The following is a 16,493-nucleotide window of genomic DNA, read 5'->3' as shown; positions in this document are numbered from 1 at the left end:
TCTCCAAGGAGCTCAAGGTGACATACATGGTTCTCCCTCTCCTCATCTAATCTTCACATCTGCCCTGTCAGGTACTGTAGGCTGTGAGGCAGTGATTGGCCCAAGGTCAACCAGGCAGCATCAGACCTGAGTGGGGATCTGAACTCAAGTCTCCCAGGTCCTAGGCCAACTTGTATATACGGTTGTGCCTCAGTTTTTGAACGTCTCCGTTGATGAACATTTCGGTTTATGAACACCGTAAACCCAGAACTAAATGCTTTGGTTTTCGAACACGCCTCAAAAATCGGACATGCCACACAGCTTCCGCTGAGTGCGAAATCCGGAGGCCTAGCTGTCGGCTGTTGAGTCCTAAGCACCCGCGCAACATGGAGGTGATATTTGGGCTGGGTGCAATATATCTGTGCTCATCGCATCTCAGGAGCACTCTTTCAACCAATTTGTTTTTGTGACTGTGTGGATCTATGGCAGGCATGTCCAACTCCCAAGAGACTGTGATCTACTCCCAGTATAAAAAAAAACTGGCAGTGATCTACCCACTGTCATTGGAGGGAGGAAGAGCATGCGTGGGGTGGGTGGATTGCCCAGAGCTGTTGAGCTTGGGGGGGGGGGGAGGATTGCACAGAGTTTTTCAGCTTTCCCCCTGTAACTTTTTAAGGATCCTGCGATCTACCAGGATCAGCTGGGGATCTACCAGTAGATCGCGATCTACTAGTTGGACATCCCCGATCTATGGTATTGTTAGATGGTAAAATTCATGTTAAATTGCTGTTTTAGGGGTTGATTTTAAAAGTCTGGAATGGATTAATCCATTTTGCATTACTTTCTATCGGAAACTGCACCTCGGTTTTCAAATGTTTCAGAACTCGAATGGTCTTTCAGAATGGATTGCGTTCAAAAATCGAGATACCACTGTACATTGACTATTTTATTGTTTTTTAAATTTTTTGTAAGCTGCCTCAAGAACTTTGGTTAGTAGGCAGGGTATAAATAACTCCTAAATAAATAAATGCTTGGACAATCTCTATTTGTGGCAGGCATCCCATGGTCCATGATTGTGGAAGGACTGCAACACCAGCTTTGCATTCAGAATGTCCACTTTCAGTCCCTGGCAGCATTTCCAAGTAGGACTGGGAGATAACCCTGCCAGACTAGGATATCAGCCTCTTCACTGTGATTTACTTTCCTCCTAATGTGTTTTCTCCTTTTCTTTATTTCCAGGGTCCCAAAGGAGAGCAGGGACCCCCAGGAATTCCAGGCCCACAAGGTCTCCCAGGAGTTAAAGGTGGCAAGGTACCATCGTCTTGAACTCTCTGACCAGAGTGGTGTTGAGGATGGAGTCACACTTGGCTTTTCTGCAACTCTGGAAATGTGTCAGCAGGTTTTGAAACTTCCAAAGCCGCTTTTAGAGCAGATCCTGCAAACGGAGCAGATTTGCATAAACACACATACTTTGCATAGATGTGGACATGAGGATGGATGGGAGGAGGAATATCTCCCAGAATGCACCAGGCTTCTTATGCCAGGCCTGGGTTCCACTGAGATGAACCAAAGCTCTAGTTCCCACACAGTGATCCACACAGTGTGATGGCCTGCGTACATAAGTACAGATCTACACCAGGGATTCTAACTCCACTTCATTTCCAGGTCCAACTTGGTGTTTAAAATCCTAAACAACTTAGGCCCCAAATATCTAATAGACCCCCTCCTTCTCTACAGACCCCTCCAAATGTACAGATCAGCAGGGAGAAGGGACCTCTTGGTAGTTCCACCTCCCTCAGAGGTCCATGGTGTGTGTGACCTGGGAGAGGGGATTCTCTGTGACAGCCCCTAAGTTGCAAAATGCCCTCTTCATGGAGGTGTATCTGGTGTCTTCACCACCAGCAGCATATTTTCAGACATATCTTCTTAGCCATAAGGGCTAGAGCATCTTGCTTGATTCACTGGTGTTTACTCTGCAAGCCCCTTTTCCATTGAAATTGGGCCTGCGCACACTGTGGTCTGGTTTGTGGAAGGTTTTTGAGAGGCTGATGAGTCATTTGTCTTTTCTATCTCCAGTGATAAGCTGGAGTGGGTGGTCTATTACTGGAAATTTATATAGAATTCAGCATCTCTTGGATCTCAGCATTTCCCTCTTGTCTGCTCTAGGGCTTTCCAGGAAAAATTGGGCCCAAAGGTGACATTGTAAGTCTTTATGATTGATTTTTGTCTGTTTTTTTACTGCTCTGTTTATAGGGTTACATTGGTGTGAGCAGCTGGAAATTTACTGCCTTCTACTTTTGCCATATTTTATTAATTATATTTTTCATCTTGCACCTTGAGTATAAAATGCTCCCAGAGGGTAGCTAACAAACCATATTAAAAAGTCTTATGCAATTAATCCATAAAAATCAATAACATGACAAACAGTAGGAGATAAAACCTAGTCAGTCAATAAGTAAATAAGGCAGGCAAAAAAACCACCAGCTTAGGTTGTCTGGAAGATCCCAACAAATCTAGAAAAGCTAAAATATCTAGAAGGCCTGGAAGATAAAGGTTGGGGGGGGGGACACACATCCCCAGGGCCTAAAAGGAAGCAGTGTAAATGCCAGGTGAGTCTCCCTGAGGAGGGTCTTCAAAAGGCAAGATATACAGTTGAAAAGACCCTATCTCTGGTCAGAGGAATCTAGAGAAGAGCCTCAGATGACGACCTCAGTAGCTAAGGGCATTGGTGTCAGGAAGGCAGCCCAACAGGGAGGGGTTTAAAGATAACAGACACCACTTTGAACTGAGCTTGGAAATAGACCAAGGCATGAACCTGCCACCTGGCCTTGTGTGACCAGTGCTGGTCTGAGATGCTTTGCCACTGTAGGCAAAATGCCTTGCCGCTGCTGCCACAGATCCAGGCCCCTGCACTTCCCCCTCCCTGCCTCCACCATCATGCCTGTGATGCCACTGCCCCACCACCACAACTGCACCCTCATCTGTGGCTGCGCCCACACTGCTGCCACAACGCAGCAGCAAGAGCGCAGTAGTGAGGGCACAGTGGCAGCAGGGAGGGCAACAGTGCTGTGGCAGCTGCATTGGCAAAGCCCCAGCAGGGCTGGTAGCAGCACAGTGGCAGGACAGGGGCGGGGAGGAGGTTGGATCTGCCGCCTGAGGCAAGTGGCTTCACCTCACCTCACTGAAGGCCACCTCTGCAGTATATGCGGAACTGCAGTTTCTGGATTGTTTTCGAAGGGTGCCCCATATACAATGCATTGCATTTCTCCAAATGCCAGATTGCCAGAGCATAGATTACCATGGCCAAGCTATCTCTTGTGCACTAGTGGCTTCAGTTGGTGCTCAGCCTAAGCTGGTGAACGACTGGACTTTGTAGCAATTCAGAGACAAAGGGACATGCAAGACATGAAGGAGTGGAGCACTGAGAGGGATCAGGAAGGGTTAGTTTGGGGATGATCATTTGCTATTCTGGCCGGAAAATAAAGCTATTGTTCCTTCCTTATAGGGAGATCCTGGCGTTGAAGGCCTTCCAGGGGAGAAGGGGGAAAAGGTAAGATAGTTTCCAAAACTGTGCCTCTTGACTTGCAAAAGCCAACATTGTCTGGTGGGCAGAATGTTGTAGAGCAATTTTTGGAGCTGGCTCAGTTATGGCCTTATGGCAGGGATGAGGAACCTGTGGCACTCCCAGATGTTGTTGGGTTCCAGCTGCAATCAGCCCCAGCCAGCATGACCAATGGTCAGGGGTGATGGGAGCTGGAAACATCTGGAGGGCCACCAGTTAGACATCCCTCCCTTACAGCATCCTTGTGTCCTTTCTGAAAAATGTTCCCTTCTGACTCCTTTTTGTCCCTGAAAGTGCTATTTACTGCAAACATCATCTTCAGCAGCAAGCAGTAGCCAGCTGGGGAGTGCTTCTGGCAGAAAACGGGCTTGAAGCCCAAAGCTATTGCCCTACTCTAAATAAAAGCAGCTGGACTAAGCACACCTGTTGAAGCACATGACCAAGGTCTTGCCCTGTTGAGCAGCCTGGCTGCTGAATTAGGCACCAGCTGGCATTCTGTACTCTCTTCAAAAGCAGCTCCATGTATAATGCATTGCAGTAATCTAACCTAGAGGTTACCAGAGCATAGACAACAGAAGTTAGGTTATCTCTCTCCAGATAGGGGAGCAGCTGAGCTGGGCCACCAGCCGAAGCTGATGGAAGATACTCAGTGCCACTGAGACCACCTGAGAAGTACCCTCAAGCTGCTCACCCACTCCTTCAGAGAGAGAGCGTAACCCCCTCAAGAGCAGGCAACCTCCCATCCATCAGGTTTAGGGAACCACTCACTAGCAGTGTCTCAGTCTTATCTGGATTGAGCTTCAGTTTGTTGGCTCTCATTCAGTCCATTCCCAAGGAAAGACCATCGGTCCAGCGCATCCTCTGCCACACCTGCAGATGTAAAGGAGAAGTAGAGCTGTGTGTCATCAGCATATTGCTGACAATGTATTCCAAAACTCTGGATGACCCCACTCAGTGGTTTCATGTAGATGTTAAACAACATGGGGGATAAAAGCAAACGCTGCAAAACCCCACATGGGACTGATCAACACTCCCCAAACACCACCCTCTGACAGCGACCTTCCAAGTAGGATTCTTTTTAAAAAAATAAATAAATGCTTTATTGGTTGGATTGAAAATTGCATAACATAACAAAAACGATCGGTTGATGTTGAAAACAAAATAAAAATAAGAGTATACAATCTTTCATTCCTTAATTGATACTTGCTTTGTACATCGTTTTTTAATTCAATTTAACTTGACCTCCGATCCTCCCATTGCGTTCCCTAAGCAAGTTCTTTAAATAGGCACATAGATCCACATGTGGTGGAACTATAAAAAGTTTAGACAGTTTTGGGAAATGATTTACAACGAGCTTAAGAAAATGTTAAATTGCTCTTTCCCTAAAAAACTTGAAGCCTTCCTGCTAGGAATTATGGGTCATGAAATTCCAAAAAAGTTCAGGAGAATCTTTATGTATGCCACTGTAGCAGCCAGAATCTTAATTGCAAAAGATTGGAAAGGAGAGGATATACCAACTAAATCAGATTGGCAAAACAAATTAAGGGAATATGCTGAACCTGTGAGATTATCTGCAAGGTTAAGAGGCGTTGCAGATGAAAAATCTATCAGAGAATGGGACATATACAGAGTTTATGTAAAAGAGCACTGTCAAATTACCAATCCATTGGCAGGTTTTGATTGAACTTCTGTGTGTAAAATAGGAAAACTTGATAAAACTCAAAGTAAGTCAGACAACATGGAGAAATCTTAGGCAAGTCCGTCCAAGTAGGATTTGAAGCACTGCAGAGCAGTGCTGCCCACTGCCAGTTTAGGCAGACTGTTGATTATGGTGTGAATGAAATATACATAGGGAGTTTTTCCTCAGCTGATGTTTAGAGATTGCCCAAGCAAGCTGTTAAGAAAAAACAGTGGATGATCTTTATTTTTGGTCTCTGCTTTTCATCCGTAGGGTGAATCGGGTGAGCCAGGACCAAAGGGACAGGTGATTATTTCCAAACAAATATGCATTTCCTTTAGCATTGTGAATTAGGTCGGTTTACACCTTTAAATACAAAAAATAAGAATGTTTTATTCTTCTGGTGATCGGGGAGGCTGGATTGCATTACTTATGGGGCAAAGTGTGTGACTAACTGAAGTTTTTTTAGGTAAGAAAAAACAATGAAGGGGAAACATGCTAGTGACTTAAAAAGTTATGGGGATAGAATTTGGTATGAAGAGAATGCAAGGAATAGAACCAATAATTTCTCACGCTTAGAAAGCAAGCGCTATGGAAACTGATGGCCAGCAAGTTTAAGGCAATCATAAGGAATTCCTCTTTCGTGCAGTGCATAATTAACCCTGGAATTTACTGCCAGAGGATGCCCTAATGACCATTTTCATAACTCTTTTTCTTTTGAAGAAATGGTTTAGATGAGTTTATGGAAGCTATTGGGCAATTAGACATTTTAATCAAAAATAGAATCCTCTATGGCTACTTGGGGATTCACAATGGGGTGGTGGTGGATATTACCCTCATGCCTAGCTTGTTAACTGTAAGAGGCATCTGGTAAGTCACTGAAACATGGAACAGTAAGCTGGTCTTACCCACCATTAGGGATTCCAGAGAATACTGTACAAAACAGATACTGGGGCGGAAATTGCTGCAATGCTTATGTTTCTCCAAGGAGAGAACAGAAACCATGCAAGCAGATACAAGCAGTATTCACTATTATTTGCATGCTAAATAATAACAATGTTACGTAAATAATTATTTTACTTTCCACATGTTTTTAATGTTTTCCTTCCGCTGAAATTCATTGGAATTGATTGCATAATTACTGAATGTTAGTTTCCGCCATTGTTAATAGTGAGATGCATAACCTAGGTTTTAGCAGAAGCCAAACTGTAGTGGAACGGAAACAGTGCTGACTGTAATGAACACAGGATGGGACATAAATTTCTGCCTTCTTATGCCCCTGTCCACTAGGCATTCTTATCACTGTGCATTAGTTCTCCAGTTTTAAAAGGGGCTTTTTTGAGTCTTGGGCCTCTTCTTAACTAGCATCTGATCTTTCACAGCAAGGTGTCCGTGGGGAGCCTGGTTTTCCTGGACCTACTGGGGATGCAGGCGCACCAGGTATCAGAGGCTTCCTAGGACCTCCGGGGCCCCGAGGGCTACCTGGGGAGCGCGGTGTACCTGGAATGCCTGGGACTCAAGGTGCTCCGGTGAGTTAAACCTGATAATGCCCCATGCTACCACAGAAAACAGCCACACAGCACAGTACATGCCAGAGCTAGATGGACCAATGGTCCGACTCATAGTATAAGACCGATTCCTGTGTATTCTGGCAGTGGCTCTTCAGGCTCTGTCCAAGAGATCCTGTTCTCACAATCTGTTAGCAGGTTTTTAAAATAAGAGGTACTAGGAACTGGAACTGGGTTCTCCTGGATGCAAAGGAAAGGGGCAACTCACAGAGGAAGCAGTTCACTTTGTGTCTTCATGCCCCTCTGTGCTGGTCTTGCGTTCTTCCAGTTACCCTCCTCTAGAGGTGAATAATTCTCGTCTGTGTCTGCCTGCATCAGGTGCAATTGGATCACTGAGAGACTGGCCTATTACACCTCTGCATGAATAATTATTCCTCCTTCATGTCAGGGTGCATGCCCTGCTGTTGATACTTTGGACACTCTGAATTAGGGCACAGCACCCTCTCATGGCCATCACTAAGTAGTGCAAAAATAATCTTTACGAAATCAGAAATTTAATCATTTGCACATGAAGTAGAAACCCTGGTTGGCTGTTGCTGTTCTGCAAGCGTGCAGATTCACTTGTCAGCCCAGCAGAGCTGAACTGCAGGTTATGTGGACACTGCCTCTCCAAGGAGATGCTATCACGCACTGATATTTGCCCATTGCTTCCTCTTCCACTGATTAGCACACAGAATCTTAGCAGTACCACAAGCAGAGAGTAGAACTGGAAGAGGCACTCTGGAACTGGGCATTGCTTGATAAAACAAAGAGGGGCGAGTAGACCTTCCAGGTTTAGTGGTTGGGGTGTCAGCATTCTGCATGGCTTTTTGTCCCCCACTCCCACGCCTTCATTGCAAGTAGATGCACAGCTGCACAGCTCTAATTAGGTAGCAGGTCTGATAGCACATGAGTCAGATATTTTCCTCCATGTAGAGTCCTGGTTGGTGATAACCAGCAAACCACCTTGCAGGCCTGTAAGGTTTCTGGAGTCCAGAGCTAACTATGATGGTAAGAAACTGGTGCAGGCTTCAATGGGGGGAAACTGTTAGGCTATGGAATACATGACCACAAGAGGCATGATGACCACCAGCTTTAAAAGTGAATAGAACAAATTCATGAAGGACTAAGAGCCTTGTAGCTGGTGTTGCTCAGGAATTCTATGAAACCTCCCAAATCGGTGCAGTTTCTAAAGGTTCAGTCTACCGTCTTGATTCATAATGGTGTCCAATTTTATCCAAACACAGATGAAAGCCTGCTCCTTGATCTTGGGAGTCATCGTGCAAAAATTTAGTTATGATATTTTAAGAGGTGTCAGATGCATAGCAAAGAGACAAACAACTCTTCAAAATATATGGTAGACTAGAGGGTTCCACTCTGCTTGCTCTACTTCCCAACCATGTTAGTGCCTCCTGCCCTTCTCTTCTTGGGATGACCCATTCTGAGGTGGATTCCTGGTAGGGCTTTCTTCCAAGTCTTGGCTCAGTCTGTGTGCCTCTTGTACCCCCTAGTGACTCAGAGTGTTGTCATTGGTCATGATAGCTGTGTATAATCTCTGGTATCAGAGCCTATGCCTTTGAATACTTGTTGCTGGGAAACAACAGCAGGAGAGGATTACTGTGCTTGTGTCCTGTTTAAGGGTGCCTCATAGCTATCTGGTTAGCTGGTATGAGAACAGGATGCTGGCTTAGGCGGGCCTTTGATCCACCAGGGCTTTTCTTAGGTCTGCTGTGATTGTAATTGTGGTGAATGACAAGATCTCCTCTCTTTTCACTTTCCAGGGCAGGGACACAGGAGATCAGCACATTATTGATGTGGCCTTAAAAATGTTACAAGGTGAGTACATAGAAAGAGCCTGCTGGATCTGAACAAGTTGGGTCTGCCTTGGCCAGTGTCTAGATTACAACAATGTCCAGCCAGATGCGTCCTATGAACCCACAAATGGAGCATGAATGAAACAGCCTCACCTTCCACTGTTTGTCCCCAAGTAACTGGCATTCAGGGGCACATTGCCTCAAAATTGGTAGTCCCATACCTTCTAAAAAAAACCCCAGGGTTGAAATCCATCAGAATTCACACAGCATTTGCACAGATGAAGATCTACAATGACTGTCAACCTAGCGAACTGGCAGGGTTTAGAAAATGATCTTCCACAGCGGATCATCTGTTAACTATGAAAATATTGATAGGAAAATGGAACGAATATAGCATCCCTATATAAGTTGGGTTCATCAGTTATGAAAAAGCTTTTGATGCTGTTGAAACCTGGGCTGTACAATGAGCATTATTAAATTGAAGAATTGACACCAGATACAACCAGCTATTGCAAGAAATAACAGACAAGGCAACAGCAATGTATCATATCCACAGAAAGACCAACCCAGTACCCTTATAAAGAGGTGTAAGGCAAGGAGATGGCTTATCACATAAGCTATTTACACTTGCATTGAAAGGTGTGTTTAAAAAACTGTTATGGTCAAAAAAAGGAATTAACATCAACAGAAAATGCCTAAATAATCTATGATATGCAGATGATATATAATTGCCAAAAGTTGACAAAAAGTGCAATAAATGCCAGCAGAACTAATTGAAGTATAAAAAGGTGGGACTGAAGATGAATCTAGCAAATACCAAAGTAATGTTTAAAGAAGAGAGTGATATACAATTAGAAATTAAATAAAGCAAATTGAATAATGTCTATTTAAGCCAAAAGAATAATACTGAGAATTGAAAATCAAACAGTGGAAATAAAGTGGAGATTAAAACAATTGTGGGTGGCCTTGGGAAACTGTATAATGGGGGAAAAAATCCTTAGGCTTTAAAGCTAAAGTGCTCAATACGTGCATTTTACCTGTGATGTGTTATGTTGCTGAGAAATGGACCATGACACACAGAAGCACAGACAATGTAAGAATAAAACAATATGGCACAGAATGCCCAATGTTAAGAATATCATTAACATAGAGAAAAACTAATAATTGTATGTGACATAGATTGAAAGTTATGGATGGTAGTGGAAAAGGCCACAAAATTAAAATGGACATACGCAGGACATGTGGTAAGAGACTATTCAGGCTGATGAAATTAGCAGTCTTAGTATGGAGGTACTACAATTTCAAATGACCAAGGGAGTGACCGCCTATGTGACAGGTTGATTATCTAAAACTCACAGCAGGGCTTACGTGGTTGCAAGAAACAAACAACAGAAAATAATGGTGAGAACTTGAAGAGGAGTATGTCCAAAAAAGGAAGGAAGGAAGGAAGGAAAGATAATACAGTGTAGTCCTTCTAGAGTTTCATCAGCTGCACATTAGTAAATAATGTCCTCAAAATTCAGCCACTTTTGCAGTTTTATTCTGCAATAAAATCTATTGTATTTGGCTACTGGGGTGTTGTTTTTTTGTCCCAAATAATGCTAATGTGAAAAGTGTCCCATTCATTATTTTCAAGGAAAAAACAACCCGGAGAAGCAGGTAAATGTCTTTCTCCTGACACATTTAGCTTTGTTTTGACACATATTATCACTCCAAGACACACTGGAATTTGGCTTGGAGTAACAAAATGTCCATATCTTAGTAGTGGAGGGACAGGAATTTGGCCCAGCATTTAAATACAAAGCTACCCAATTTGCACTTTCCAAACCAAAACATGAACTCAGCAATCCTTCGAAATGCCCACTTCTCTGAATTTTGCAATGCATTTCCCTAGCCACGGGATGTGTATAAATATGCATATATTAGTGAAAATAATACATTCTGTTAGGGGAAATTGCATAAATTGTGTCTATTAGGAAGGATTCACATGAAAATGCTGATGAATTTTCATGAGGACTGATATGGAAAAGTGGAGATTTGAACTCAAGATTGGAAAAATGAGAAACTGTGAAAAACTAAAATAGACCGATTGGCCCATCCCTATTTCTTAGTTTCTGTCTGTGGAGGTTAATAGCCATTCATAGATACATCCTCCTTGAATTGGTTTAATTTTGTTTAAAGCCATAGTGAATTCCACGTGTTAATTGTGTATTGTATGAATACATACGGAAAGCACATTCTTTTTGTCTGCCTTGAATCTGCTGAATCCAGTAAGGATGGAGGAGCCCCAGGTACATGCAATGCCCCTCTCTCATTCTCTCTCACTCACTCTGTATTACAGAACAACTGGCTGAGTTAGCTGTGAGTGCTAAAAGAGATGCCATAGGTGGGGCAGGTGTGATGGGACCACCTGGACCTCCAGGACCTCCTGGGTCACCTGGTCAGCAAGGGCCACATGGACACCCTGGCCCTCGAGGCATCCCAGGAATCCTAGGAGCTGTAGGACAAATTGGCAACACTGGACCTAAAGGTAAGAGCCCATCTCTGCATGGAAAGCCTCATTGAGTTTTGTGGCTCAATTCAAGTGACATGTGGCATACTTCCTCCTCCCCGTGCTGCCTCCTCTTCAGTGCTTAGCAATGGTTCATTCTGACATCCAAACCAGAAAATTATAGTTGGTGTTTGCCCTCCAAACCAGTATCAGAATCCCCTTGGTAAACTTCGCAAATATGACTATTTTCTCTGACTTGTGTTCTGCAATGCTTACTGTCTTGCATAGTTTCAAGTTTTGCTAGTCATTGGGAGGAGTGGCAAGGAGCTATGTGTGGGCACTGAAGCCCCATCAGATTCTAGTCACCTGCTGATTTCAGCCATGAGGGCTAGAAACTTGCTCAAATTTCAAAGCTGAGATTCTGAAGAAACTGACTTCCGCACACGTTTGCACATTCTATGGGTTTTCTCTGTGGAATCGCAGCATAACTAAGCATAACTGGCAATGAGGGTGGGGAAGCTGAATCATGTCAGTTTCCTTTGCGATAGCTTATTGCTGATTTTAATTACCGTTGTATGTCTTCAAAAAAACTTGTTTTAAACTGCCTTTTACTGATAAGTTCAATGTTTTAATTTTTGTAAACCACTTTGAGGTTTTCACTGCAACTGAGTGGTATATAAATTTTGTTAAACAAGAGCTTTTCTTCAGCCAGAGCAATGCATAATCAGCTGCTCTGCTGTCAGGCCTGGAGGGGTGTGTGCATGAAGTGTTAAAAGTCTCTCACTATTCCCCCCTTCCAATTCTACAGGAAAGAGGGGCGAGAAAGGGGAGCAGGGAGAGCCTGGCCGTGGACATCAAGGGATGCCAGGGCCACCAGGAATACCAGGTAAGGTGACTGCAGAGGCACCAAGGGCAAATCACAAACAGAAGGCTTGTCAGGGACTTCCCACATGACATCAATACAAGTTGCCTGGGGCAGTAGTGGTACATGTGGTGTGGCAGAGGTGCCTTCTGGTGCCCACTTTGCCCCTGGATGGGAATGAAGCAGTAGTGAGGTTGGGGTCAGGACACTGGTACAACCACACTGCCTTGCCCCTGCTCCATTTAGGCCCCACAGATCTACCCCACCACATGCGCCATGGCCATGGGTCTTCCACTCAGCATGATCCCAGATCACTTGACGCACCTGCCTTTCAGTCCACTGTCTCTTTGAGCAGCTTTGTCAAGGGTCTTGCCAACAGGCTGGCATCCCACAACCCAGCCCCCTCCCCAAAATGCCCACCCAGAAAGCATGAGAATAAAGAGGTCACAGCAAACAGGCCCAGCATCAGCATCTAGGCTGCCATGGGTATGCCAGGGCTGACCCCGGTTGCTGTGACATCTTTTTGTTCTTATTCCTTTTAGAAACCTTTTATAGTCAGGGGGCAGCCAACTGGGCATGTCCATGGCTACAGATGATTTTTTCAATATTTTTATTTTAAAGTATATTATTGATTTCCATGGTGCTTAAGGTAAAGGTGTTTAGCTGCGGGTGGCGCTGTGGGTTAAACCACAGAGCCTAGGACTTGCCGACCAGAAGGTTGGCAGTTTGAATCCCCGCGACGGGGTGAGCTCCCATTGCTTGGTCCCTGCTCCTGCCAACCTAGCAGTTTGAAAGCACATCAAAGTTCAAGTAGATATATAGGTACCACTCCGGTGGGAAGGTAAACGGCACTTCCGTGCACTGCTCTGGTTCGCCAGAAGCGGCTTAGTCCTGCTGGCCACATGACCCGGAAGCTGTATGCCGGCTCCCTTGGCCAATAAAGCAAGATGAGCACCGCAACCCCAGAGTCGGTCACGACTGGACCTAATGGTCAGGGGTCCCTTTACCTTTACCTTTACCTTTACCTTTACCTAGCAAAAGCAAACACCATTTTATTCTTACAGTCATGATGGAACTATTTCACCTCCTTTTTCTTTTATGATTGGTAACCTGGTTTGGGTTTTTCTGTTTGCTTTAACATACCAAGAATGTGGAATCAGCTGTGAAGCATGGAATGGCAGCGGAGAAGAGAAGAGAAATGTTAATTGTGTGCTTCACACCTGAAACAATGCACTTGGCTGCCTGAAGGGTGTGTGTGTAAGACTGTTACAGGTGTGGGAAAACTGTGTCCCACCAGATGTTGGACTCGAGCTCCCATCAGCCCCAGCCAGCATGGCCACATGGGAATCTCCTTTGCTTTTCTCCCAGAACCTTTGAGGTCCACCAATTGGAGCCAAATGCAAAATAGTGTCATAGAAAGGGGCAGTGGCAGTGGATGAGGGCACTCCCAAATTCATCTCACTCCAGGAAATTGTTCTCAGTAGTAAAACTGAGGTCACAGTTCTATCACACAAAAATCTGTCTTTGTTTCAGCAAACAAAAGTTGTTGTGATCATTAAATGGTTGGGTGCCAGAAACGCTTAGTGATCTATTGCAAATCAGCCAGAGACCTACCAGTAGGTCCTGAACTAATTTTTCCCCACAAAAGATGCACAAGCATGAACTACCCATGCCTCTTTTCATTCTTCTAGGTCTTCCAGGACACCCTGGCCAAGCCACAAATGGCAAAGAGGGAGAGCGAGGCACCCCGGGTGTTCCAGGAGAAGCCGGGCGGCCTGGTTTACCTGGCCCTCCTGGTTCTCCTGGGCTCTGTGAGGCAGCCGCTTGCCTAGGAGCCTCAGCCTATGCTTCAGCCCGCCTGACTGAACCAGGTGCTGTCAAAGGACCTTCGTACTAAATGTGGTCAGGGGAAAGTTCCGTTGCATCGAGCTGGCAAAAGCTGCACCACTGGCATTGCGGGACCAAACACACCAGGACTTGAGAGCAAAGAGACGGGGAACAGCCAATCAAAAGCTGTTATGGAGTGAGGAGGCTCTGTCTATTGCTTGGGCAACAGTCCATTGCTCTTGAGAAGACAAAACTTGGCCACTGTGAGTAGCCCGAATCAAAGTGAGTTAAGAGGCACCCATGGAGACTCGCAGAGATGCAAAACTTGTCTTAATAGCTTGGATCGAAATTGCACATGAAACCTCACTAAATGACTGTTCCTCTTTTAAATACGTAGAGGTAATTGCTGACCCCATCTCACTGCCATGAAAATAAATGTGTGTTTTGTCTAGATAGATGTTGTCAATGGTTCCAAAGCAAGGGGGAGTGGATTTTATCCTTTATCTTGACCCCAAATCGTATTATAATTTGTTGACTCTGCCTTCCCTAATCCGGTTTCCTCAGATGTTTTGGACTACAATTCCCATCAGCCCTAGACATCATGGCTGTCCTGGCTGGGGCTTATGGAAGATGTAGTCCAAAAAGGCATCATTTTGGGAGAAAGCTTCTGTAGAGTACACACAGTGACTTCTCTCTGTTGGTGTTTGTGTGGAATAGTTCCACATTGGGAAAAATTTGGAATTACCGCATGAATGAATTTTCTTAAAAAGTAGCATTTGATTTTTCAAAATGTAGTCTTTGATCATTCCTTACCCATCCGAGTTTTTCTTCACCTCACTATGTGTAAATAGCACAGCAAAGCTTGCTATCAGAAGAATTTAAGAACAAGCTTATCAATTGATCCCATGATAATTCTTTAATTATTTCATTGATTCACTGGGCCCCCTTTACTCTTTCAGCCCCTTTCCTTCTAAATCTCTAACTTGTTAACTTTTTGTCACATTATATTGCATTTGCATGGAAGGATTGAAGTCTCCAAATTTGTCCTCATTTTTACTTGCATTATTATTGTACTTTTTATGAGATACAATTTTTGGTTGATTATTTATCAGAGTCACCCCGAATCATCTCTCCAAAGCTGTAAATCTTTGTAAAATAATGTTATTTTATAAGTACTAATTAAAAATCATTATTTTTTTCCCTCTACAAAAAATAGCTAGTCAAACAAGACAATAAAATGAAGAATGAATGCCAATTAACTTAATTGCTTCTCTGGGTTTAATAGACTTGTAAAAATTTGCTTTTCATTAGTGTGTGTTTCAATAATTATCTTTTGTGGCTAATTAATCATCCTCATGATTTAGTTACTGGATCTTGCTCCTGTTCAGGGGATAAAATGGATTACTTTGGAGGACCAACCTGGCTCTGTGATCCTTTAGATACCGTATTGTCCAAATTTTGTGGAAGGGCTTGAAATGTAGCTAACTTTCCAAATTTGATTCAAATTCCAGTTCTGAAATGTGTTTGGTGTGTGTGTGCAGGGATGAATCTCAGATTTTAATGCTAGGACTTTAGCTACATCATTTATTCTAGGGGAGAACCATACTGGACAATGGAGAGTCATGAAATGCTGTGAAGACCAAACATTTTTTGGTGGCATAAGCTTTCATGGGCTGGAGTCCCTTTGTGAGATGCATGAAGCATCACAATCAGTTATCAGATTACACACACACACACACACACACTTTTTTATTGGTTTTACATAAAAGTTATACATAACAAACACAACATTTTCAACATTAGAAAAAAGGTTCTTTCGAATCTTCAGACCTTCCTTCCATGGGTTCCAATTCTAAATCTATTATATAATCATAGTGTCCTAAATTCATGTTACTTTAGAAGTGTCATTGTATTCCTGCCAGTGATTTCAACTGTTTACAGTGGTCTCTCAAATATGTTAGAAAGTTACCAGTCTTTTAAGAATTCTTGGCCAAGGGTAGTGTTCCATACATCTGATGAAAGCTGGTTCACAAAAGCTTATGTCACAATAAATCTGTTAGTTGTTAAGGCGACACAAGGCTGTTTTCTCCTTAGTTTGTCACTGAATTTTTAACCAAAACTTGAAATTCCTCTACCCAAACTCTGAAGCCCTGTGTCATTCTCATTTGACAATTTATCCACTTTTAAAAAACAATTAATTGAGGCTAACACTTCATATATCTGATAACCAATTTATCTGTAAGATCTATGAATTTGCAATCTTACAATTCAACTTTCAAAGCAGGAGGATGTGGTTGTAGGGAACGGCAATGTTCTTGAACTCTCCAAGGTCCTGAACAACAGAACTGTCCAGGTTATTTAAAATAGGAATTCTAAGCACTTCTTGAACTTGAGGCTCTGCGTATAAGACCATCATAAATGTTCACAGCTGTCCTCTACAGGAGCATTTGTAGTGACATTACTTTTATTTGTGGGGAAGAAATTTATTATTCCATTTCTTTATTTTAGAACAAAAACCAGAATAAGAAATGGTGCCATGGCAAACATTTCCAGTTATGCCACACCCTGTGGCAGCCATTTTGTGGCTGGTGCTGATAGAACTTCCTCAAAATTCCAAGTGTGCTCATTGGCTTCAAAGATTTCGCTGCTACTGATGTACAGTTTTGAAGGACAAAACCGCTACCACAGACTACAATAGGCAGTGCCCTTCTTTCAGTATGGAAGCAATATACC

General features: G+C 43.5%; 1 protein-coding gene across 1 annotated transcript in view; it reads left to right on the top strand.

Annotated features, from left to right (window-relative positions):
- COL9A2 (collagen type IX alpha 2 chain) overlaps positions 1 to 15,019 on the top strand; it is a 49,885-nt gene extending 34,866 nt beyond the window's left edge. Inside the window, exons 24-32 of the mRNA XM_053398929.1 lie at positions 1,219 to 1,290; positions 2,146 to 2,181; positions 3,485 to 3,529; positions 5,493 to 5,525; positions 6,602 to 6,748; positions 8,548 to 8,602; positions 10,922 to 11,110; positions 11,880 to 11,957; positions 13,625 to 15,019. Of these exons, the coding sequence (XP_053254904.1) occupies positions 1,219 to 1,290; positions 2,146 to 2,181; positions 3,485 to 3,529; positions 5,493 to 5,525; positions 6,602 to 6,748; positions 8,548 to 8,602; positions 10,922 to 11,110; positions 11,880 to 11,957; positions 13,625 to 13,830 (861 nt within the window). The 3' untranslated portion in view covers positions 13,831 to 15,019. The remainder of the gene's footprint in view (positions 1 to 1,218; positions 1,291 to 2,145; positions 2,182 to 3,484; positions 3,530 to 5,492; positions 5,526 to 6,601; positions 6,749 to 8,547; positions 8,603 to 10,921; positions 11,111 to 11,879; positions 11,958 to 13,624) is intronic.
- Positions 15,020 to 16,493: the final 1,474 nt, after the last annotated feature.

This window comes from Podarcis raffonei, chromosome 8, assembly GCF_027172205.1.
Source record: "Podarcis raffonei isolate rPodRaf1 chromosome 8, rPodRaf1.pri, whole genome shotgun sequence".
NCBI classification, from domain to species: domain Eukaryota; kingdom Metazoa; phylum Chordata; class Lepidosauria; order Squamata; family Lacertidae; genus Podarcis; species Podarcis raffonei.
The sequence above is the reverse complement of the archived record's forward strand: the minus strand, read 5'-3'. Positions and strand labels throughout refer to the sequence as shown.